The 20,743-nt window shown below is 38.3% G+C and overlaps 3 protein-coding genes across 3 annotated transcripts; 2 read left to right on the top strand and 1 right to left on the bottom strand.

Moving 5' to 3' along the window:
* The first annotated feature begins 615 nt into the window (after positions 1-615).
* Positions 616-11,354, top strand: LOC124188095 (tetraspanin-11-like). The gene is made up of 9 exons (XM_046580454.1): positions 616-834; positions 4,836-4,918; positions 5,636-5,848; positions 6,290-6,475; positions 7,861-7,983; positions 8,380-8,433; positions 8,554-8,646; positions 9,019-9,102; positions 9,422-11,354. Exons 2-9 carry the CDS (start codon positions 4,871-4,873, stop codon positions 9,482-9,484), a joined length of 864 nt encoding a protein of 287 aa, XP_046436410.1. The 5' UTR covers positions 616-834; positions 4,836-4,870; the 3' UTR covers positions 9,485-11,354.
* A 1,153-nt stretch (positions 11,355-12,507) lies between these two features.
* Positions 12,508-14,795, bottom strand: LOC124181102 (carbonic anhydrase 3-like). The gene is made up of 5 exons (XM_046567321.1): positions 14,738-14,795; positions 14,125-14,391; positions 13,666-13,922; positions 13,347-13,571; positions 12,508-12,748 (listed from the first exon to the last, which is right to left on the bottom strand). The coding sequence occupies exons 1-5, from the start codon at positions 14,793-14,795 to the stop codon at positions 12,647-12,649; spliced, it is 909 nt and encodes a 302-aa protein (XP_046423277.1). The 3' UTR covers positions 12,508-12,646.
* Positions 14,482-20,625, top strand: LOC124188094 (carbonic anhydrase 1-like). Its single transcript, XM_046580453.1, has 7 exons — positions 14,482-18,095; positions 18,307-18,444; positions 18,537-18,614; positions 19,077-19,208; positions 19,380-19,521; positions 19,897-20,105; positions 20,201-20,625. Exons 2-7 carry the CDS (start codon positions 18,339-18,341, stop codon positions 20,443-20,445), a joined length of 912 nt encoding a protein of 303 aa, XP_046436409.1. The 5' UTR covers positions 14,482-18,095; positions 18,307-18,338; the 3' UTR covers positions 20,446-20,625.
* The last annotated feature ends 118 nt before the right edge of the window (positions 20,626-20,743 follow it).

Genomic DNA, 20,743 nt, shown 5'->3' with positions numbered 1-20,743 from the left:
AATGAGAGAAAAAAGGTACTCAGAAACATAAACGAGTGGTACATGGAAAAAATGATGAATTGATAGACTAAATCGAAGTAAAAGAAAAAATCATAGCACGTGACGATTGAGTGACGGCTACCGCTTACAGCAAACCGCCGTCGCGCCGCTCGGGTAAATATACACGGAGGGAAAGGAATTCTTGAACGAACAAAATAGATTTTGTTGAAGTCCGTATTCACTTCAATCCAGCATCCCTCATTTCTTCCAAACACGATGAGTTCGATTCAATAATTTCGATTTAGTTAGTTCGTCGAAATGATTTAGTAAAGCCAATTCCTTGATTCAACAAAAGCCTTTCTTCAAGACAAAAGTATTTTGTTTTGAATTAGGTAAGTACCGCGTTCGCCTCATTTGACTAATCCATTGAATTGCATCAAACGAATATCACTTGACTCCACATAATCTTTTCCCTCCTTGTAAACGGAAAAATTATTATACGATCGATGGAAAGGGTGGTACGGAGAGTGATTGGCAGGGGTTAGCGCGGTCGCCTAGATGCGACGTGGGGATTGAGACTCGCGAGGACCTTCGGGCATAGTCATCCCTGCGCGGATGCAGGGTGGAGGAGAAAAGCGGCTCTCAGAGATGAAATGAGGGCGTCGGCGCCGCGCGCCGGGATTTCGTCGACGCAGCCGCGTCTGGACCACCGTGGCGTAGAACTCCGTTCACCATAGTCCGCAAACAACTGGCCAGATGACATCCGCTTCGAAGCGCAGTTTACCGCTGGACATTAACGAGCTAGTGCAACGGTGATGACGGCCGTCCCGTTCTTCGTCGGCTGCATCGTGTTCGGTACGTGAAATACGAGAGTGTCTTAGGAGTAAGTCTGAGTCTGGTTAGACTACTTGGAACATCAACGGCCATTGAGGTCTCGCGAGCTTGCACGAAACCCCGGAAGCCCAAGACAGGTCGTCGTCTATCTGGAGAAGTATTTGCGCGTTAGTCAGACTTTGCGACTAGATTATTGCAGGTGAACCCTTGGATCTCAGGTTTAGCAAATCAGGACAAGGTGCTTCAGCTAAAGTCAACCACCTGTGAACCGAGTGAGCTTGGCGTCTGGCCAAGATCAGGGAAATGTGTACTGGCTTGGGCGTGTGACTGAATTTTGGAGAATTAGTATTGACAATGGGGATGACTTGGTATTGGCTAACGGTGAACGTGAGGTTTTGGGATACACGCTTTTCGGTTGGTACACGCGGTGCTTGTAAGTGTTTTCTCCCGAGCACAAGAACAGAATTCTAGTAACGATCGATATACTTTATTTCGTAATGAATGAATCGCGAAGGAATTGACACGTGAGAGTTTTTTTATTTAACGTTTCGCTTTGGCGATTCGCGTTATTAGCAATGTTTGCAAACAATAAACTCTGTGCGGTACTTAGATAAAGAATTCGTAGTACCCAATACTTATAAAAATGCGTAGCATCTACTGAGAAATTGTATAAAAAGTTATAGGACATTGTTTCATTGCGATGGTTTGAGGGATACGAAAGGAGGTTAGACGTTTTGTATTGACGCATACATTGTGTGATTAATAAACGAGTCGAGTCTAAAACAAGATATCCACGGTTCAGTCACATCGGTCTCTGGTACCTGAAATTCTTACAGAAATCACCATCTTCCACAATTGTAAAACAGCTTTGTTTTATATATGAGGTGGAACGTTGGAAGGTTCCAAGTAATGCAAATGCAGAGAAGAATATCGTGGTTGTTTGAGCTTATCTTAGATTCTGCCGTGGGCTGCTTATTATAACGCTGCGAGGATCAATTGTTAACACTGGAGGTTCTGCAGTGTCTGTTTGTCCTATTTTCTTCCAGCTTAAAGGTGTCATTTTTGTACCTCATACTTTTTGAAATCTAACTAGCCTTCGGTAAATCAGTAACCCATTCAAGTGTGCAAAACTTTTGTTTGAGAGTTTGTTGCAAACTTGTCACGCGTAATTCCAGTAAGTTCATCTCTGTACGCCGACTATAATGCACTTAATCACAAAATTATTGACCCTAGAACGATAAGCTATAATATCAGAATCTATGTTTCAAATCAGTTGTTTATAATATTTATTTACTAATGTATCCTCAGTAATTTGTAAATGTGGATAATTAATAATGCGAACAATGCCACTTCAGTGTATCTTTGATTTAGTTCAATTTTTAATACTGCCGTATAAATTTTGTCACAGAAGAAGGTTGCGGCTAGTTTTTTAGTGCGGAAATATCACGCCAAGAAATTTTAAAAACCGTAACTATCATTCTCAAATTGCAGTGGTATAAGAAAAATAGTGCGTGGATGAAATATTGACAATCGGTTTTACCCAAATATAGCAGTCGTTGTCTTGATCTGTTTCAACAAATTCACCACGTGAATCGTGTTAATAACAATAATCGCCACGTTTGTAAGAAGTATTCATAGTATTAACCCCAAGAGTACACACTCGAGTTTCACAGGCCCGTTCAAATTCTTATCACCTGCTACCACGGGATCCGTAACGTTACAGAAGCAGCCCTATCACGTGAAAAAAAACTGGTCTGTTGCCTAAAATTTCCGCCACAAAAAACTTCGGTTGTCGCTCCGCTGCGAAACTCTGCATATCGAAAGACAACAAAGTGTCTCTCAGATCCCGAATGTTTCGTACGTAAAGATGGAAAATCGTATCGTCATATTTTTTCCCTTAAAATATTGTAAGATCCTTAGAGAAGAGCTCATCTCGTCGTTCAAAATTCATCTATTATTCGTTAGATGTTGTAAGATTCTTGTTATTCGTGGTCGAATAAATCTCGCGTACGAAGTCAGAGGGGTTCGTAAATATTAATAATTTCAATTTAGCCGGGGATTTTACCCATTTTCAAATTCGTAAATCAGATACACTTATCCCCTTGGTCCTTCTGGAATTCGACCAATCCCGAAAATATAGCTCTGTAAACAACTCGTGCAAAATAACAAGGTCGCTTTCTACCCCAGGGATCAACCTGTTGGTTATATTCACACCGTAATTCAATTACAAAATATTCGAATTGAATATGAAACCGAAGTATGTTCAAATATACATGCTCCACTTAGTTTGTATATGATGTAGGCATATTACAAGTTTCAACTCTGATATATATCTAATATACTCTTTGATGTCGGTGAGTGACTCTCCGCTCTATGCTTAGTCAATTACGAAAATATTTCCTACGACCATTAACGAGCCGAACTACATGATCTGCTTTACTGAAAACACGCCTAAATTTCGGTAATGGATGATAAAAAAATCTATTTTATTATTATACTGCCATTACTTTTCCTACCTCTTCATTAATTTATATTTTATAGTGCCGAAAAGAATTTTCTGAGTTAGAAACTCATAGCTACTTAGTACACGATAAAATATTTTTGTTAGTAATAAACGTCACAAATGTATTTTAGGCAGAGATTAAATGACCAGCAAAAACAATCCGGTATTTAGATATAGTTGATTTTATAAATTCTAACCCTGCGAAAATAGACGTGTTTAAACTAGAAATGATTTTTTTTTTTATTTTGCTAATGCCGAACAGATCAGCCTTATTTATGGGTACATATTATGATAAATTCTTGCTGGCAATATTTTTGGGAATTTATTTTGGCGGGAAAATGAACAGAGTAATTTGGCAGATGGTTTTCACCCTCGCGAGAATGAAGAAAAACACACATATAAATATACCTATACTCGTAAGCCATGCTATAGGGACATGATGCCTATTATCCTGATTAGAAAAGTTGGGATAATTAGCTTTTTGACTAATGTACTTAAATGAGAGTAAATTTGGGATGCAGGTTCGATAAAGAGTAATTGATAGGGAATTATTTGATACTTTTTATTTGTTCTATTTCGAGATATTCGCAAATCGGGTATTTATGAAATTAACACAAGGGTAGATTACGATGATTCCTTAAAAAATGCGAAAGTAAAAATATCGAAATTGTAAACAATCGCTTGGATGTCGATGTTTCATTTAAAACCGCTTCACAATGTTGCAAAATCTATAGATTCGTTGAATTTCGTTAGAATTTGCTGTTGACTAAAAAGCGACTATTTCAGTGAATTTATGCAGAACAGTTTTCCCATTGAAATAAGTCATCGTGAAGAGTAATCAAACAAATTCACCAGACGTTTAACTATTTTAAAGCGTTCAAAATGCATTACCTGTTCTTGACTTTGTAAGAAAAACATCGTAGCTTACGATTACTTAAATTTGATGATTTCCAAATGATAGATCATGATCAAATTAACGAAAAGGTATTAAATTAATCAATGTAAAATGTAAGAAATACACAATTACCGTAGGCAGTGTTTCCTTTAAAAAATGAAAATTCTGTATCCCAACAGGTGAAGTTATTATAATGACTTCGATAGTGAAAAGTTGAGTTTTCACTAGATCTTTCCCTTCTATTGTGTAAAAAATCACCTTCGATTATTTTCGAATGAACTTTTGGGTGGGTGGGTGTGTTATATTTGACCATGTTCTATGAGCTCAAAAACCACCCGAATAAGAAGTTCGTAAACTGACCCATCCAGGTTAGCCAAATTATCCGCTTGGTTGTTCGAGTCCCACATAAGCTGGTATAACACTTTTGTCACTAATTTTAAAATACGCTAATTTCCAATAGTTACTGAAATATTTCAGCGGAAATCATTGATTACAAAGTATGCCGGTTAGTAATTAACGCACTGCGACTCTTACAACAAGAAACAGATTGTTTTGTCAGTGTCATATTGACCACTGGATAAATTATTATAGTTGTCCGTAACATTAACAGCTTTATATTTGCAGATTGATGACTGGATTTCTACAGAGAAATACACGGCATGAAGTATCTAAAAGTCGCCTTGTTCATGTTCAACCTTTTAATATGGGTAATTATTCAAGTTTACAATAATGTTTTGACAATGTGTCAAATTTTCTATATCGTCGTGCTCAAATTTAGAAAAATCTTTCAGAAATTTTTTTCAGCTGTTGTAAGGCTACGAGGTTTATCTCAACTTACTGTAACTGTCTTTCAGCGCTCTCTCGTGCTATAGAACTTGTGATAAATATCGAATTATCTGGTCACGTATCACAAAAATGCATCAGATACATGATAATAATGAGTTGAACGTGTCAGAGTCCGAATGGGAAATTGTTTCAATTCGACGTGACGTTGTAATCAAGTTTGCTAATTGGTTTGCGTTGATCGATACGTTCAATTAATTGTTCAGATTCATTGGACGTTACTGAATATTCTCTCTCGGTAGTAAACATTCCAGTAACAGGTCACCGTCCGAAAAAACTAGCGTATTAAATCTTCGAGGAATCCTAAATTCCTACAATAAATATTTCAAAATCAATGGTATCTTACGGAAACATTGGAAGAGAAGAACAATGTCCTAGAGGCACTGCGAACAAATTACAGAGTATTACAAAAAACAAAAAATTATCATTAATCTACTCCGCTGAATAGTAAACTTTTCCTAACCGCAGCATGTCTAGCAATTAAGTTAACGAATTACTTCATTCGCACTGTTCGCGCGTGTACCAGTAACCCTGGAAGTTAATTATACATATTATAACCGTCTGTACTTTTTGTATTTTAGTTTGCTGGCTGTACGGTCCTCGTAATGGGTGCCTGGCTCTTGCTGGAACCAAGCAAGGGCCATCTCTTGAACCTTTTCGTCCCTGATGTGACGCCGCACGAGACCATTCATTTGGTTGCTTACAGTCTTCTTGGTCTTGGCATTACCGTCCTCACGGTTGGCTTCTGCGGATGTCGTGCTGCATTTCACGGCAATCAATGCATACTGGCAATCGTAAGTGATTGGTATAATCATTCAAACAGCGGTACGGACAATTTCGAACACGCTATTCTTAATTTGCTTAATGGAAATGTTTCTTTGACCGAGTGGAATTGCACGTTTATCCTGTGAATACCTATGTAATGACACTTGGACAATTTACTATGACTCTCATTTACGTTACCTTGTTTTTATTTTGAGCATCGTAGGTTGTTGGAAGATTGCTTCGTCGATCTTACGGACATCAAGAATCTGTTGACTCAAAATTATTGTCCGACCTTAAAGTGGAGGGAACATAGTAACATTTTTCGTAACGTGACAACAGATTGAGATTTTCTTTCATTTTTCTTTGAAACTGTAGATTTTCAGTCGATTATAATAACAACGTCCCCTAAGAAACTGCTCATCCGAAAGACGATCAAATCGTCAGTCTGGTAATTCTGAAATTTTCCGTAGTACATGAGCATGCTGATCGCTCTGATAGTGACGGAACTGGTGACAGCTGCGGTGGGTGGACTGATGATATTTCGCGTGCTTTCCGGACTGGAGAAGAGGCTTGGCGAACGCCTTTCTGACCATTACGGTTACAACTCAAGCAGCGACATCTCGTTCAGTCGCAGTCTCGACTTTGCACAGTATAAGGTAATCGCGCAGCTTCCACGTCGTTACGGAAAGTTAATCACCCATTACACAAGCTCGATAGTTCTGCCTTAATTAGGCTATCCTAGGGTTTGGCAAATTATATCTTTAGTGCAGCAATGCAGTGTTGCCATTCAATTTCCGGACCAAGAGCAAAGTACTATTGCAAAGAGCAGCAATCATACATCATACATCATACATCATACATAGTATTAAAGTTAGTAAACCAAAGTCTGGATGTTCGGATGTTCAGAAAGTGACGTCACCCAAATTTTTTTTTTCTCTTGACGTCATCGATCTATAGTAATCGTCTACGACCAAAATCAGCTAGCCGAATTCCTCAGTCTAGAAACAACCGCGCGGTAGAGCGGACGTATGAGAATCGCGCTCCGCAGATTTCGAGTAACGGGTTCTATACCTCCTGGATCCTGGGCTCCGGGTCCGCTTCCTGATGCAACTCGAGTTCCAAAACAAGCGCTCCGTAGTTTCTGCGCTTCAGGTCCGCTACCTGGTGAATTTTGACATCCAGGAAAAGCGCTCCGTAGTTTTGGTTGTCCAGGTTCTTGACCTGGTGACTTTTGACCTTCCGGACTAATTTTCAAGTTTACAAGTTCGTTTATGTTTCGTCCTATTAAACCAATACGCACGCTTCAGATAATATTTCAATTCGGAAAAAAAACCGAACGACCAGGATCAAGAAATTGTAATTGGTGAGTGGTTGGCATTGTATACATAGGAATTTATGACACTACCGTCGTTCGATTAGAGCTAAAATTGCTGTGCGTCGTGTTTCAAATCTGTCAACACTTAGCGGATTATTCTGTGGTATTTTTTGACGAAATTTATTGTCATATTGATTTGTAACATTATATAGAAAAAATCTTACGGGCAGATTCGGTTTGCGTCACATGCACAAAGACGGTGTTCGTTCTGTATACTGTGAAGCAAATACCAGAATTTTTTGGGGGGTCATCGTACCCCAGTCTCTCCTACAACTATGTCATCTGGTAAAACACTGACAACGAGTAAGCGAGCGCAGGAGCACAAAAACCAGTCACACTAGGTATCCGACCCCGAGCGAGCTTTAGCAAGCGAGAGTTTTAAAACTAATACTATTTTTAAATGACGTATCAATTCATTATTTTCAGAAGGTTACCTTTGTATAACACTATTATGTACAACTTTGTAAACTGGAACCTGTTTAACTGTTCATATTGCAACTTACGTAGTATAGTGAATATCAGTTTGATCAAATGTTCAATTAAGGCCGTCTATTAGTGGTTGTATTGTTCATTTATTAACCATCGATTAATCCACTACAATTAATGTCCATTTGTAAACCGTTATACATTTACATACTGACTTGACTCACCGTTGATTTTTTGCAGTTTAATTGCTGTGGAATCCACAGTGACGAAGACTACAATGACACAGCATGGTGGAAGTATATCCAAGAAACTCGAGGCAAACGACAACAAGTCCCTTTGACGTGTTGTGTGCTGAACATCGAGGTACGTTCAAGGGTTAATCATTTTTTACATTGTACCAGGGTTAAAGTCGAGGGCAAGTCTCTTTGACGTCTTGTGTACTTAGGAACATCGAGGTACGTTTAAGGGTTGATGATTTGTCACTTTGTACCAGGGGTACACAGCTCGATAAATATCCCAGTCGTTATAATCAAACAAGGTGATGAAGCTCGGGATAAACAAAAACTGTTATTTAGACTATATTAACGTTGAAATCACCTACGCTTTGTGCTATTGACGTAGAAAGTAATTACTAACAAGTACTCGATGCTCGTCCTCGACTCCTATTTCAGAGCAGTGCTTCACTGTACGTTTGTAAATATACGGACGAGTTTAATTTTGATCGTGAGCCATTAATCGAAAAATTTTTAATCTGTTTAGCCTGAAAACGCTGGGAGTCCGATCAGCGTCGTATCCAGAGTGTTTCACAGAAACGTGAGTCGAAGTAAATTTAACAACTATCTCGATCAGCCATTCGTCAATCTATCTAGTTGCATCTTTATCTATGTTGAACAATGTAACTAATTGCTCTGATTTTGCTTCCAAATCTGTCAGGATGACGAACCGTGGGTTCATCCTCAACCAAAAGACGAGCTATCCTGTCAAATTCCAGATCCAGAAGGTCATGCCAACTACAGACATAAAGAGGTAATTTTCAGTGTTACTCATACCGTGCCTGAAAATTAAATTATCGAACAGAGAGCAAGTCTCTCGTCAATAATATAATTAACTGGGCGTAATAGCTCTGTAGAAAAACGAATGTGAAAGTATCAGGGTAGCATCTGCCTTAGCTTTCCACAAGAATTTCATTTTCTAAATGCTTAATTCCATTATTATCACGTGGACGTGAATATCTGTACATATCCTTCATTATAACTGCATGTGAATATGCATGTATCTAAGTTGGGAATCTAATATGTGTTCTCATGTATGCCAGATGACTAGATCTCCTATAGGTATAAGTTTCTCATCTTCGAGATCTACATTGCTTAAAGAGTTCAAAATTGACTTTCCATACAGGGCTGCCTTAACAAGATTATCACCTGGCTTCAAGTCGAAAGCTTCACCCTTGTGTTCCTGGCCATGGCCATGGCCGGTATTCAAGTAAGTACCTGTAATGACGTTAAGGCTTTTTATGCAGTCCAACGAAGAGATTATCCATTCCACTATATGATTCTAATACCCAGATCTTAATGAAATCGCATAATACATTTCAGTAATGAGTCGAACTTCAAGTTTTTCATAATTGTACGATACAAACAAACGTTCCATTTTATTCCGATGTGTCTGTTTTTGATTATCGCTGCGCTATTCGTTGAAAACTGCAGTTCTTTGATCCTTTTGTAATGCTCAATTTCAAGCACGTCGTGCAAACAGGATCTCTCCACGCGATTATCACTGTTCTTATCTTCATATGTTTCAGACATTCGGTATCATCACCTCTGCCTTTCTCTGTCGCACTCTCAGAGATATGGATATAGATTGAATGCGACTTAACAGCCGACCGTTGCCCGTTCTTAGCGTCAAAAATCTGACGGAGTAGACCAGATAAATCAGCTTGCATAAAAACCTAGTCAGAAGAGTGTCTCGTGCGACGATAACGCGTCTCGAGGCAGGCAAAACCTATGTTTGTTGCTATTATTCCATACGTCGACCGAACGAACGAATTACGTCCTTGTGCTATTCGAGTATGTCGACAAGTCGTTGAACGTTACTTCAATCGATGATAAGAAATTCTTGTACGCAGCGTTGACGCAGCGATTAGCTAGAATGGTCAATGCCACGGTCTTGTATACAGGCCCGGCAACTCTGGTGGTGGGGAACGTATCGCCTGATTATGAAGGGTAGAGGTAAGTAAAAAGAATCTCAAATTGGTTTTAACTGAAAAAGTGTCCACCATAAAGCCAGAAATAATGGTTCAATAAGTCGCCAGAATGGCGTTCATAAGCAATAATACTTCAATCTGATTGGCGCTTTGTAGAATTTTTTCTACAGCAACGTCATCTTAATTTCACTCTATTTTATGGACACTTTATGTACACTGAGGTAGTCTTGGACAGTTTTTGAGACGCCCCCAGCATCGAAAATTGAGCGGAGTTTCCGAACCTGTATACGAGGCTTGTTATCAAATAATGAATATTACGTGAACCGCAGATTTAAATTCGACTAGTGTTGTTCTTGCTGTTAGTACAGTCACAAAGTATTAGCACCTAAATGTGAAATGGGAGAAAAACAAACAATACGAAACAATTGTTGAAACCGCATTCGGAGCTTCATTTTATTATATCCTAGCTGATCACGACTCGGAATTGTTTATAGGTCCACGCGTGAATGCGGCACGCATTATAATGTAAACGTCTTCTGTTTGTGACGTAATTCAACTTCTAAATATTTTTAATTAAAACGCATGTGGCCTTGTTGCACTTAAGGATTGATCATTACGCATTGGAGTGTACAATTCATTTAACTGATAATTAACTGATCTCTGAATTTTTACGCCAGGGAGAAATTTATTCTTCTACTATTTGACATAATCTTATTAACTCACACGTATGATCCCAATCAGAAAATTGTTAATTCGTACGGTGCATACTACAAGCTCGAAGATTGAACATCAAACAAGCTATTCGAGGAATATTACATTCACGTTCTTCGCAAAGTGGAATTCAACACTTGAAAATTCGTGCTGAAATTAATCACTGTGAATTTTGATCAAGAAATCTCAGTCCGTCACCCTCAAACAATTTTACTGATGATTTTCACGGAGTAATTAACTTCCGAGTTCACGTACACAACATCTGGTTCTAATCAAATTACCGCACGATACGTGGAAAAGAGTTTAATTTCCGAATATGACTGCATGCAGGCAAATCTGCTTGGACTTCTGCTTGCCGTGTGGTACGTAAACGATGTCAGAACCAAGCATGGAAAATTACCTTGATTGTAAGTTGAATTTTCAATTGGGAAGAATTCCACCCATGCAGAATGTAAGAAATGGTACTATTGTATAGAGTCAATTGTAAATCTTGAACCGAAGGCATAAGTCCAATGTGACTTCGTCGATAAGTGGTACATAAGTAATAGTTGTAGGATATACCGTGGTTTTACGAAGAGTGCGAATTGTGTCAGTCACACGTCTGTATTAACGTTACATTCATCTGAGCTATCTCTATACATCGATCCGGATGAAATCGGTATTCGTCTGGTGATGTTTGTATATTTTTTTGATACTTAGTTTGCGTCTATGTTTAACTTCATAAAAACCTGGGTCAAAGTGACCTATTCTTGGAACATCGATTCCGATGCAACTACAAGGTATAAAATTTGGAATGCAATTAAAGAATGTTTAATATCCATTCAGTACAAATAAACCGTGTCACCCAGAAATCTATCCGTGCCATCAATGACCGAAAATATTATACTTCAAGCAATGATTATTTTACCACACCGATACGTGAGATTTTTAGCCGCTTTTTCCATAATGAACACTCGTCAATATATCGTGGTTGAATCGCCGCTTAAACGTATGTATTTACCGTATTTATATAACCGCTTATAAATGTTACAAGCAATTGCTCTGAACGAAGTGAGGAAATACTACTTCGGTTTGAAGTTATCTGTCCATGTAAAGAGTGTAATTGTATCCAAATTGAAAATGTCCTGAGAGAAGTTGTAAGTATACCCGCATCAGGCTATGTTGAATAATATTATACAAATCTCTATTGTATGTATACAAGTTATATATTTACGGTGAATCCGTTACATACCGTGTAAGAAATTGTTTGTACATAGGTATATTAAGTGAAAAGATATACTAAGTATATGTTTGTTAGTCGTCACGAGAGATGCTAAATAATTATCGACGTGAAAATATGACTGTGTTGTATACGTACCGAGATGAAAATGTGAAAACTAGTTGACTGAGTGAACGACTGCGCATGTGCAAGATACATAATTCATATCTATTGGTCGCAGAAATGATGCCGCGGAAATATTTTCGTCTGCAAGGCAGGCCAGCCAACTTGTTTTTATTTGATTATATTGTTGTTATGACTCGTAGCAGTTGCCAAATAGTCATAATTCATCGCTTTGTTAACAATGAAAGTTTGCCAAGTTTTCTCGAATCACTGATCCATTATTCGAAATTTCGTTATTTTAAAAAAAATTCGCAATGCCTGTATAACCTCTGTGTACCGCGCTTAACAGCTGAAGTTTGGGGTGGCCAACCTGCGTGAGAAGACAACAAGGCGCACGCGCACTCGGTCACTTAGTTTGCTAACCTTACCATTTCCTCTCGGTATATACCTGCTGCACTCGAGGAGTTCCAAAAAACCTGTCATTTCAGAAAAAGTTATTTTTAATAACTCGTGTCACGTATGATATAAATAGCATTACAGTCTCATATATTTTCGAAAATTGTTTCATCATTTTATGCAATGGAATGACGTGTAAGAGAGAAAAAAAATACACACTTGAAGGATAATAAATTTAGTATATGTATGTTACAAAATATTCACAGATTTCGAAATCTCTAAAAATATGAAACTAGTAATTTGACTTCTGCTCACTTATAATTCTTCACGTGCGATTACGCATGTCATCGGTTTCCTTGATCGAAGAAAGCTAATTGTGCTAACAGTACTGCATTCTACTCATGTAAGTAAATACTTCGATCGTTGAGCTTTTGCACGGGCCGTGAGTTCAGAAGAATCGGACCGTCCAGTGAACACAGCTTTCGGAATTTCGCGACCTGAAAAGCATCCGCAACTAGGTTGTTATGCAACTTTCATAAAATGTTACAATCTTATTGAATTAATGTTTGAGATTATACTATATTTTCAAGAACATGGACTGATAATGCTGCCTGTACCAGAAACAACACAAATTAAGTTGTTTAATCATTGCAAAAATATCTACTGATATGCATTTTACTTGATAACGTGAGAAACAAAAAAAAAAAACACCCGAAAGTAATGACATTCAAGTCAGTGATAATTGAACACCTAATAGCAGTGTATGATCAATGACTTTTCACGATACCTTAATGAAAACAAAATTGAATCAATTGATTGACTCGCTTTATAATATACGACAGCGGCAATGTTATTGAGTTATAATTATTTGTAATTTTCAATAACGCTGGAGAAGATAGCCTAAAACTCGGCGTTGAAGTGTTTTTTTTTTTTTTTCATACTTCAAACCAGAATAGTATAATGATTGACTAGCAGTCACTTATGTTAGTGATAGTTATATTTGTTCAGTGCCCCACCAAAGATCTTATAACGAGAATATCCTTGGGATTTCAGATAACAAGCGTCACAATTCCTAAAGCCTGATATCAAACTAACTTGGCTTGATGAGATTGCGATTGGTTCTGGTTGAATTATCCAAGTGACGATTTCGCTGCACGGTGGCTGCGTCAAAGAGCCGTTGTAGGTATAGTAATTCTTTTCGAACGGTGGAAACATCCATTCAAGAGGAAATGGGGGAATGTAAGCCTTTGCGCCGGGTTGACTGACTCGCCATAAGTTGGTAACGATGTGGTCCAAATAGGGATTTTCCACGTTGGTGATCTGTTCAAAAATAAAAATGCACCACCACAAGACATGTCAATGCAAGACGGCCTCCTCGTCACTGTACGAAAAAAGTTTGGATCCCGCGGCTCACCTGGAAAAAGAACGAAATGATCATCACACCGTCCTTCGCTCCTAGTACGATAGCGTCAAGGGGAGAGTTGAAGCCTCGCTTGACGTGGATCATCTGTAATTCCATAGGGTAACGGACGTAGTCGAGAGTGTGTTCGCTGCCCTCGACATCCGACGGACCCCAGTGGAACATCATAGAGTAAAAATCGTAGCAGCCGTTGAGCGGACCTCCCTGAATGGAAGGCCTTGAAGATCGAGTCCAGAAGGCGCAAACCAACACTATTCGTATTTAGATGAAACAGAAAAAATGATTCGCAAATTGAATTGTGGCATTTGATATCGAGTGGAAGTCATAATGGCTCGAGATCCAGTTCAGCATTTTTGGGAACGATTCATTCCGAGCGAATGTAGGTTCAGTTACGATTTAATGGACAGTTAACGACTCACTCGGGAAAATTGAATCAACCGTCCGGTAACGTACCGTTATTGCCGTCATTGGCCATCGTCATAGACACTGGCTGGATGCTGTATCCTCTCCACTTGAGAGGTTCGCTCGGTTGAACGACACATGCCGAGCGTGTGACAATGTTGACGGGGGATTGAGAGCTTCCGCCACTCTCCGGGTAAGAGAGTTTCCAAGTATGAGGTCCGTTGTGGTCCGCATATCCGAATATGAAAACTGGCGAGTGTTGGCAATCCAACGGCGCGAAAAGCTGGGTCCAGTCCAGAATTTCCGTCAGGAGCAAGGCTGCAAGGAGATTTAAGTGGATAATCACGGGGCTACAATAAATGCCATGTCAAGGGAATTGATGACAGTTACTGGCAGCCAGTTTTTTGTTAGGTACTATTCCCCAATAATACGATGTCATCCGTCAGTGATAAGATCGAAAGCGAATATGCGGCAGGAAATCTTATCTCTAACGGACAAATTTGCTGTCAGTGAGACCTCACGAGTACCGATTGATTTCTAACCAAGAAAAGGCTTTCGGCATTGCGGATCATGCCAAAAATTTTCGGGCCGCAAAACTCCTCGGTTACAAATACTCGTTGATGGTCAATTTTCATTTCACAGTATAAACATGTCTCGGTCGTACCTATGAGCAGGACGCTGCCACACACGACCAAAAATTCTGGTAGTGAAATGTCAAACATTTTGATGAACCTGAGAGTACAGAATGGGATTTGGTTTATCGCGGAACATGGGGAACAGAATTCGTCACGCCAATTTCTTCGTTATATTGACACCAGCCTCCAGATTACTTGGAAATTTTATTTCTCATTCATTTATTTATTTTTCACACGTGTACAAAAATTCTTGAAAATATTTTTGTGTTAAATCAATTACTATAGAGAGACAAAACAGTGGGATTGACGCTGGCTTGTTCCGTGTGTACAAAAACATCAAGCTGACAACTCCGTGCATTGAACAATCGATAAATTCGAGTTAGGCAACCGTGCAGAATAGATAGAAGTTATCATCCAGTACAGATACCGACAATCGATTGAAAACCCAGTCCCTCGCAATCAAACACGTGAGTTACGGTCACGATTGCACGTGGAAATGTTATTCAATTCGTATAAGAAAATATTTCCAATGAAGAGCGAAGAGTAGTCTACTTTTCTTAATCGCGAATTTCCTCACACTAAATGAATATCACTTATTTGCCTGGTATGATTATTCTGGTACATCAACGAATTTTTCTGGCAAGATTGTTTGCACCAATTTGTTCTCGTCGTCGATCGTTAACATCATACACACGCAGAATTCAAGCGACTAGTCGTATTTATTCCCGAAATGTCACTGGTCTAGTATTCCTGAAAAGTACCTGATAAATTTCTAGCTATCACGACTTTAAAATGCAGTACAAGTTAAATTACTGCTATTACATAAGAGCTCAATTTTGTTAGCCACCACCCATCATCACTAATGATGAAAAAGAGGTAGCTGAAGGCGCTTTTTGCAATCTTACGCCCTCTTCATTACCCAATAATGTTACATTACATCAGTGACACCTGCAACCACGTAGATTATTGCGTCTTTTAGGTAAAGTAAAATCTTGTTACTTTATACATATAACCTTTAAAATGTTCAAGTATGTAACTTATGAAACAAGGTAATTTTGGTACAGATGTATGTGCATAAATGCCTTGACCTTCCAGCTAACTTGTTTTCAGTCCGAAACAAAATGCAACTTCGATTCTATACGAATTATGTGACGCTCCATCTCATTTTGTTATGTCAGCTGCATCACCAGTCATTGACATACGGTTGCGATAGAATTGAACGCGCATTTTGTTTGGGAACGAAATCAAGTTAGCCGGAAGGTTAAGGCTTTTATGCATTTTACTGTACAGTAATGTTCATCAATGTATTCCCAATGGCTCACTATTTATTTGGAATAAAAACTGGAACGAGTTTCCGTGCTATTTAAATTTTATGTGCCAATGACTAGCGAGGCAAATGACGGGAGAAACAAATGATACGTTGATCATAGACACGTGAAATTTATATATAAAGAAAACTCGTTTCAGGTTTGATTCCAAAAAAATAGTGATTCATTGGGATTCTATTGATAAACATTACTGTGCAGTACTACTACATGATCTTAATTCAAGATGATGCGAATTGACAGCAGACAATGAATAAGGCTTTAAATAAAACGCATGACAGAGGCAAAAATGCGTCAGCAACGTAATTCCAGATTCAAAGCGAAATACGAACATCAAGAAAAGTATTATTTTATCCAGCGGTAATGAAAATAAATTTATTCCTGTTATAGTATTATATATGCACGGGATCCTTATAAACCCCACTGAAAATCGTTTTTTTATAGTGACATTTTGCGCGTAATAATTTATTCATCGAAATCTAAAAATCACATGAACTCTCGTACCATATAATTGCACTTTCGTACATTACAGATACAAGCGTTTTGCACGGGGCTTTTACGAAAGTGTTTTATGTGATCGATCATTTGCGAGTAAAGCCGGGACGATACTTCATACCTAGGATTTTCAACTACACCGCATGCAACCTGCGATTAATGCTAATTAAAAATCTATCAACGTCTCGCTAATTAGTTGTGCAACGTGTGTTGAATATACTTGTTCGTAATACTATGTAAGTGAATTATTATTGTAGCATTCAAAGCGAATTGAAAAGGCTGCAGTAGTTATGTGCTGATTTCGGTAAATGAGGGAAATGCAGATTCAGTTGCAGGTTGTATCTGTTTTCTAAGAAAAATCAGTTTTTTTCTGTAGTAATATAAAACTGGTTTTTATTTATCGATTCTTCACACCTGGTGATGTTTAAACCGAAATAAACATTTAACTATTCTCGACAAAATATTTTGGGTTTCGAAAGGTTTCTATTTCATCGCGGATGACAAACAAAACGTCGATGGGAAATCATTTTAACAGAAGTATTTATTCGAAAAATGCCTGACTAGTTTCGAGTTTTAAAACTGTCACTAACTAAAATTACAAATATTCTTATTTCTTACCAACGAAACTTTTGTCAATTTTTCTGTGTTCGTGCGATCGACGTTGCTGTTACAAAGACTCCAAAACCATTTTGCTTTGAAACATTAATTTATTTATTCCTACATAAGCACAATTCATTCCTGTAGATAATCTGTGAAGTGAAACGAACGTCAGAAGGCCTGAAATACGAACTTAAAACATGTATTTATATGTATAAACAGTGACGTAGTTCATACACCAGAATTTGTTTATGAATGAGATTACTATTCAAGCCTCATAAATCCACTTGAGACAAAACCAGTTGTAATATCTAATTCTGAGGGTATCTAGTGTTCGCCATTTAATTAATTCCCTGATTGTTCATTTTCTGATAGGTAATAAATAATGGTTCACTTATCTCCTATCAAAATCACTTAACACGCAGCTATACTTGACAGCAGTAGCGTAGCACCCGAGTTCTAGGTTCACGTACATATTACATGACTAGTTTCACCGGATTGTGATTAAATCCATAAAAAACAACAAAAAAAAAAATCCTTCACGGGACTACTTTCAAGCTGCAAGAAACTTCGTTTTCTTAAACGATATACGCAAATGGGTGCAATCGGGTTAGAAGCTGAAATGTTTTCATAATATTCATTTGCAAATGAATAATGCGAATGACTATTTATTACGCTTAGCATTAAGTGAAGATTATCAGGACAACACGTGAAATATTTGCGACCCGATAACAATCTGCAATGAGATATCGAAGCGAAACTGCCGACGCAGCTGTCAACCTATCGCGCACATGGATTACCAAAGAATTTTCACATAAATAATGATCGACAATCAGTTAATAAAGGTGACTATAAGTATGAGTCGTCGTCACGTGCGGCATCAGTCGCGAGATTTTCATTTGTAATTCAGATTGATTCGAACGCAAAAGTGAGAGTGCTGAAACCACATCGGTAACCACATAATTAACAGGTCAGTTATGATTTCGCTAATAATTGGTCAAGGATGTTGTGCATAGAAAATGTGCATCAATCAAGTTCTAGCAGTGAAACGACGTACAGAAACATCCAGACAGTTTTAACGGACGGGCTGTAAATAAAAATCACTTTCTTGTGATCCAGTAGGGATAACGTAGAAGTGACTGATGACCTGTTACAGTTGTTTCTCGTGTTTTTTTCTGTAGGTAATCAATAGCGCGAAAGAAAGTTCATCACGATGCCTGGAAATCAGACTCGCGCTTTACGTCGTCGTTCCATGCGACGCCAGGCTAGCCTTCGGAACATCGCAAGCACCGAGTGTTGCAAATTGTCTTGCCGAGCAGGTCAGTATCTTTATGGAAAAAAAAGAAAATCCAAGGAAATTATTCTTCGAAAGTACGATTAATTCAACCTTTCGTAAATACGTGAATTACAGGCCTCCGTTCATCTAAAGCCATCAAAAATGGAGCCATGCAATTAAAAAACGACGGAACGATCTGCACACATATCAAAGGTATCATTATCTTTTATTATTCAGCCGATACATGGCGTGCTTGAATATAATCGAGCAGGAATTAAGTGTGTAAAAGTGTGAATATTGGTTACGATTTTGAAAAATCATTACTTTTTTTTAGCAGGGCAGTTGTAAAAATATTTTTGTTATTACAGTACAGCTGCTTATGAATCGCAAAATCAACGTCAGGAAAATAATCGAGAAAAACAGAAATAATATTGAGATAAAAAAATTTACCTCACATTGAATGTATTTTTTGAATAATTTTCAAACCGATTTTTTTATCAATATCTGTATCATCATACATACGACCGTAAAAATACTTTTGTGACTTATTAGTTAAATGACGTTTATTTCGATATTCTCAAAGGAAAGATTTTCAAATTGAAACATCTGTATTATATATAATAAATATATGACAAAGTACTTTCAAATCACTGTACTCAACACATATCGTTTTAGGACCTACTGGTCAGTCTCCCGTTGATTTGGCACCTACTGAAGTGGTACGTAACGAGGAGTTTCCACCACTTAAAATGACAGGACACTGGACTCCACTTGGAAGCGCTTTCATGTACAACACGGGAAACACAGGTGAGACCCAAATGGAGTCAACTTTGGTATGGCAATTGAGAACCGGGTTGTCTTGTGCCCCTCTTTCTCTCTCTCTCTCTTTTTCTCCCTGCGAACATATGATTGACTGCTTTCCTCCGATCTAACAGCGTTTTACTCAGTTTTCTTTTTTTTTTCGCAATCTCGGAACAGCCGAGATTAGGATGAGCCTCGACCGACCGCCTGCCATTTTGTCCGGAGGACCTCTGAAGGACGAGTACGAATTCGCACAGTTGCACTTTCACTGGGGAGCCAGTAACTGTCATGGTGCTGAACACTCTCTCAACGGAAAATTGTAAGCATTAAATAAATACATAAGATTTCAAAATTGGGTCGAGCTTCAAGTTCAAAAGTAAATTCTGGTCACGAAGCAATTTATTATAGTTCATACATGCATTTACCAATCATGGAATGGTCAAGTAGAGTACCAAGAATATTTAATTAATTTTGAACATTATTTTACATTATCGAAGCCCGAACGTTTCTTGTAAATATTTGATTTCGTTATTCTTTGCTTGTTGTTTTTCTCTGTCATTTCAGGAATTTTTTAGCACTTCGTGCTTCTTAACGTAGTAGTTCCTTAAATTTGTGAATACAACTATAACTACTCTCTTATACATACCTATATACAAAATGACATTTAACAAATGTGGCTCTTAAAATATGTCAGGTTCTCGATGGAAGCACACGCGGTGCATTTCAACAAAAGATATGAGACTTTTGAAAACTGCTTGGACAAGCGTGACGGTGTTGTTGTTGTTGGCTACTTTCTGCAAGTTGTAGGCGATGACAGAACTGAGGATCATCCCCAATTCGCAAAAGTTACGGACCACCTCCATCACGTAGTAGAGCCTAACACGAAGGCAGAACTTCCGCATGGTTAGTAAATTTCGCATTATGCAGGATTAGGAACTCGAAAGTAAAGCCAGCAGATCGCCATGATTCGATGACTATTATTACAAAAATAATTGCAGACGCTTTAGCCTGGATGAAGAAGGGTCGGTGTCTCTGTAGTGGGTACTACACGTATCACGGCTCTCTGACCACACCACCCTACAACGAATGTGTAACGTGGATCCTGTTCCCGGACCCAATAAGGATCACGAAAAGACAGGCCGAGCTTTTCCGCAACATGAAGTCCCACTCGGGAGGCTGCATTACCGCCAACTTCCGCCCTGTTCAAGGCCTAAACGGAAGGGAAATATTTTTTGGAAGTTAATCCTCGAAGCACGATGTTCATTTACATTTAAAACCTTTGTATTTATTTATGACTAGCAAATAGCCATATATGTATCCTCAGTATTCTACCAAGTAGAGTTTACCGCAGTTTTTCTATACTATGTATAAGCTATAATTATGAATTATTTTAAGTTATACCTGTTATCGAGGGAATGAAGTAAAATAAAGAACGTATCTCGATTAACATCGACACGCTAAGCTCGCGTTGATGATCGATCGGGAAACGCCAAGGTTACCATCATCGTTGTGATGTGCGAACTATTATCAGTTGTTTGATC

Source organism: Neodiprion fabricii, chromosome 1, assembly GCF_021155785.1.
Source record: "Neodiprion fabricii isolate iyNeoFabr1 chromosome 1, iyNeoFabr1.1, whole genome shotgun sequence".
Taxonomy (NCBI): domain Eukaryota; kingdom Metazoa; phylum Arthropoda; class Insecta; order Hymenoptera; family Diprionidae; genus Neodiprion; species Neodiprion fabricii.
This window is presented reverse-complemented; position numbering and strand designations above follow the sequence as displayed.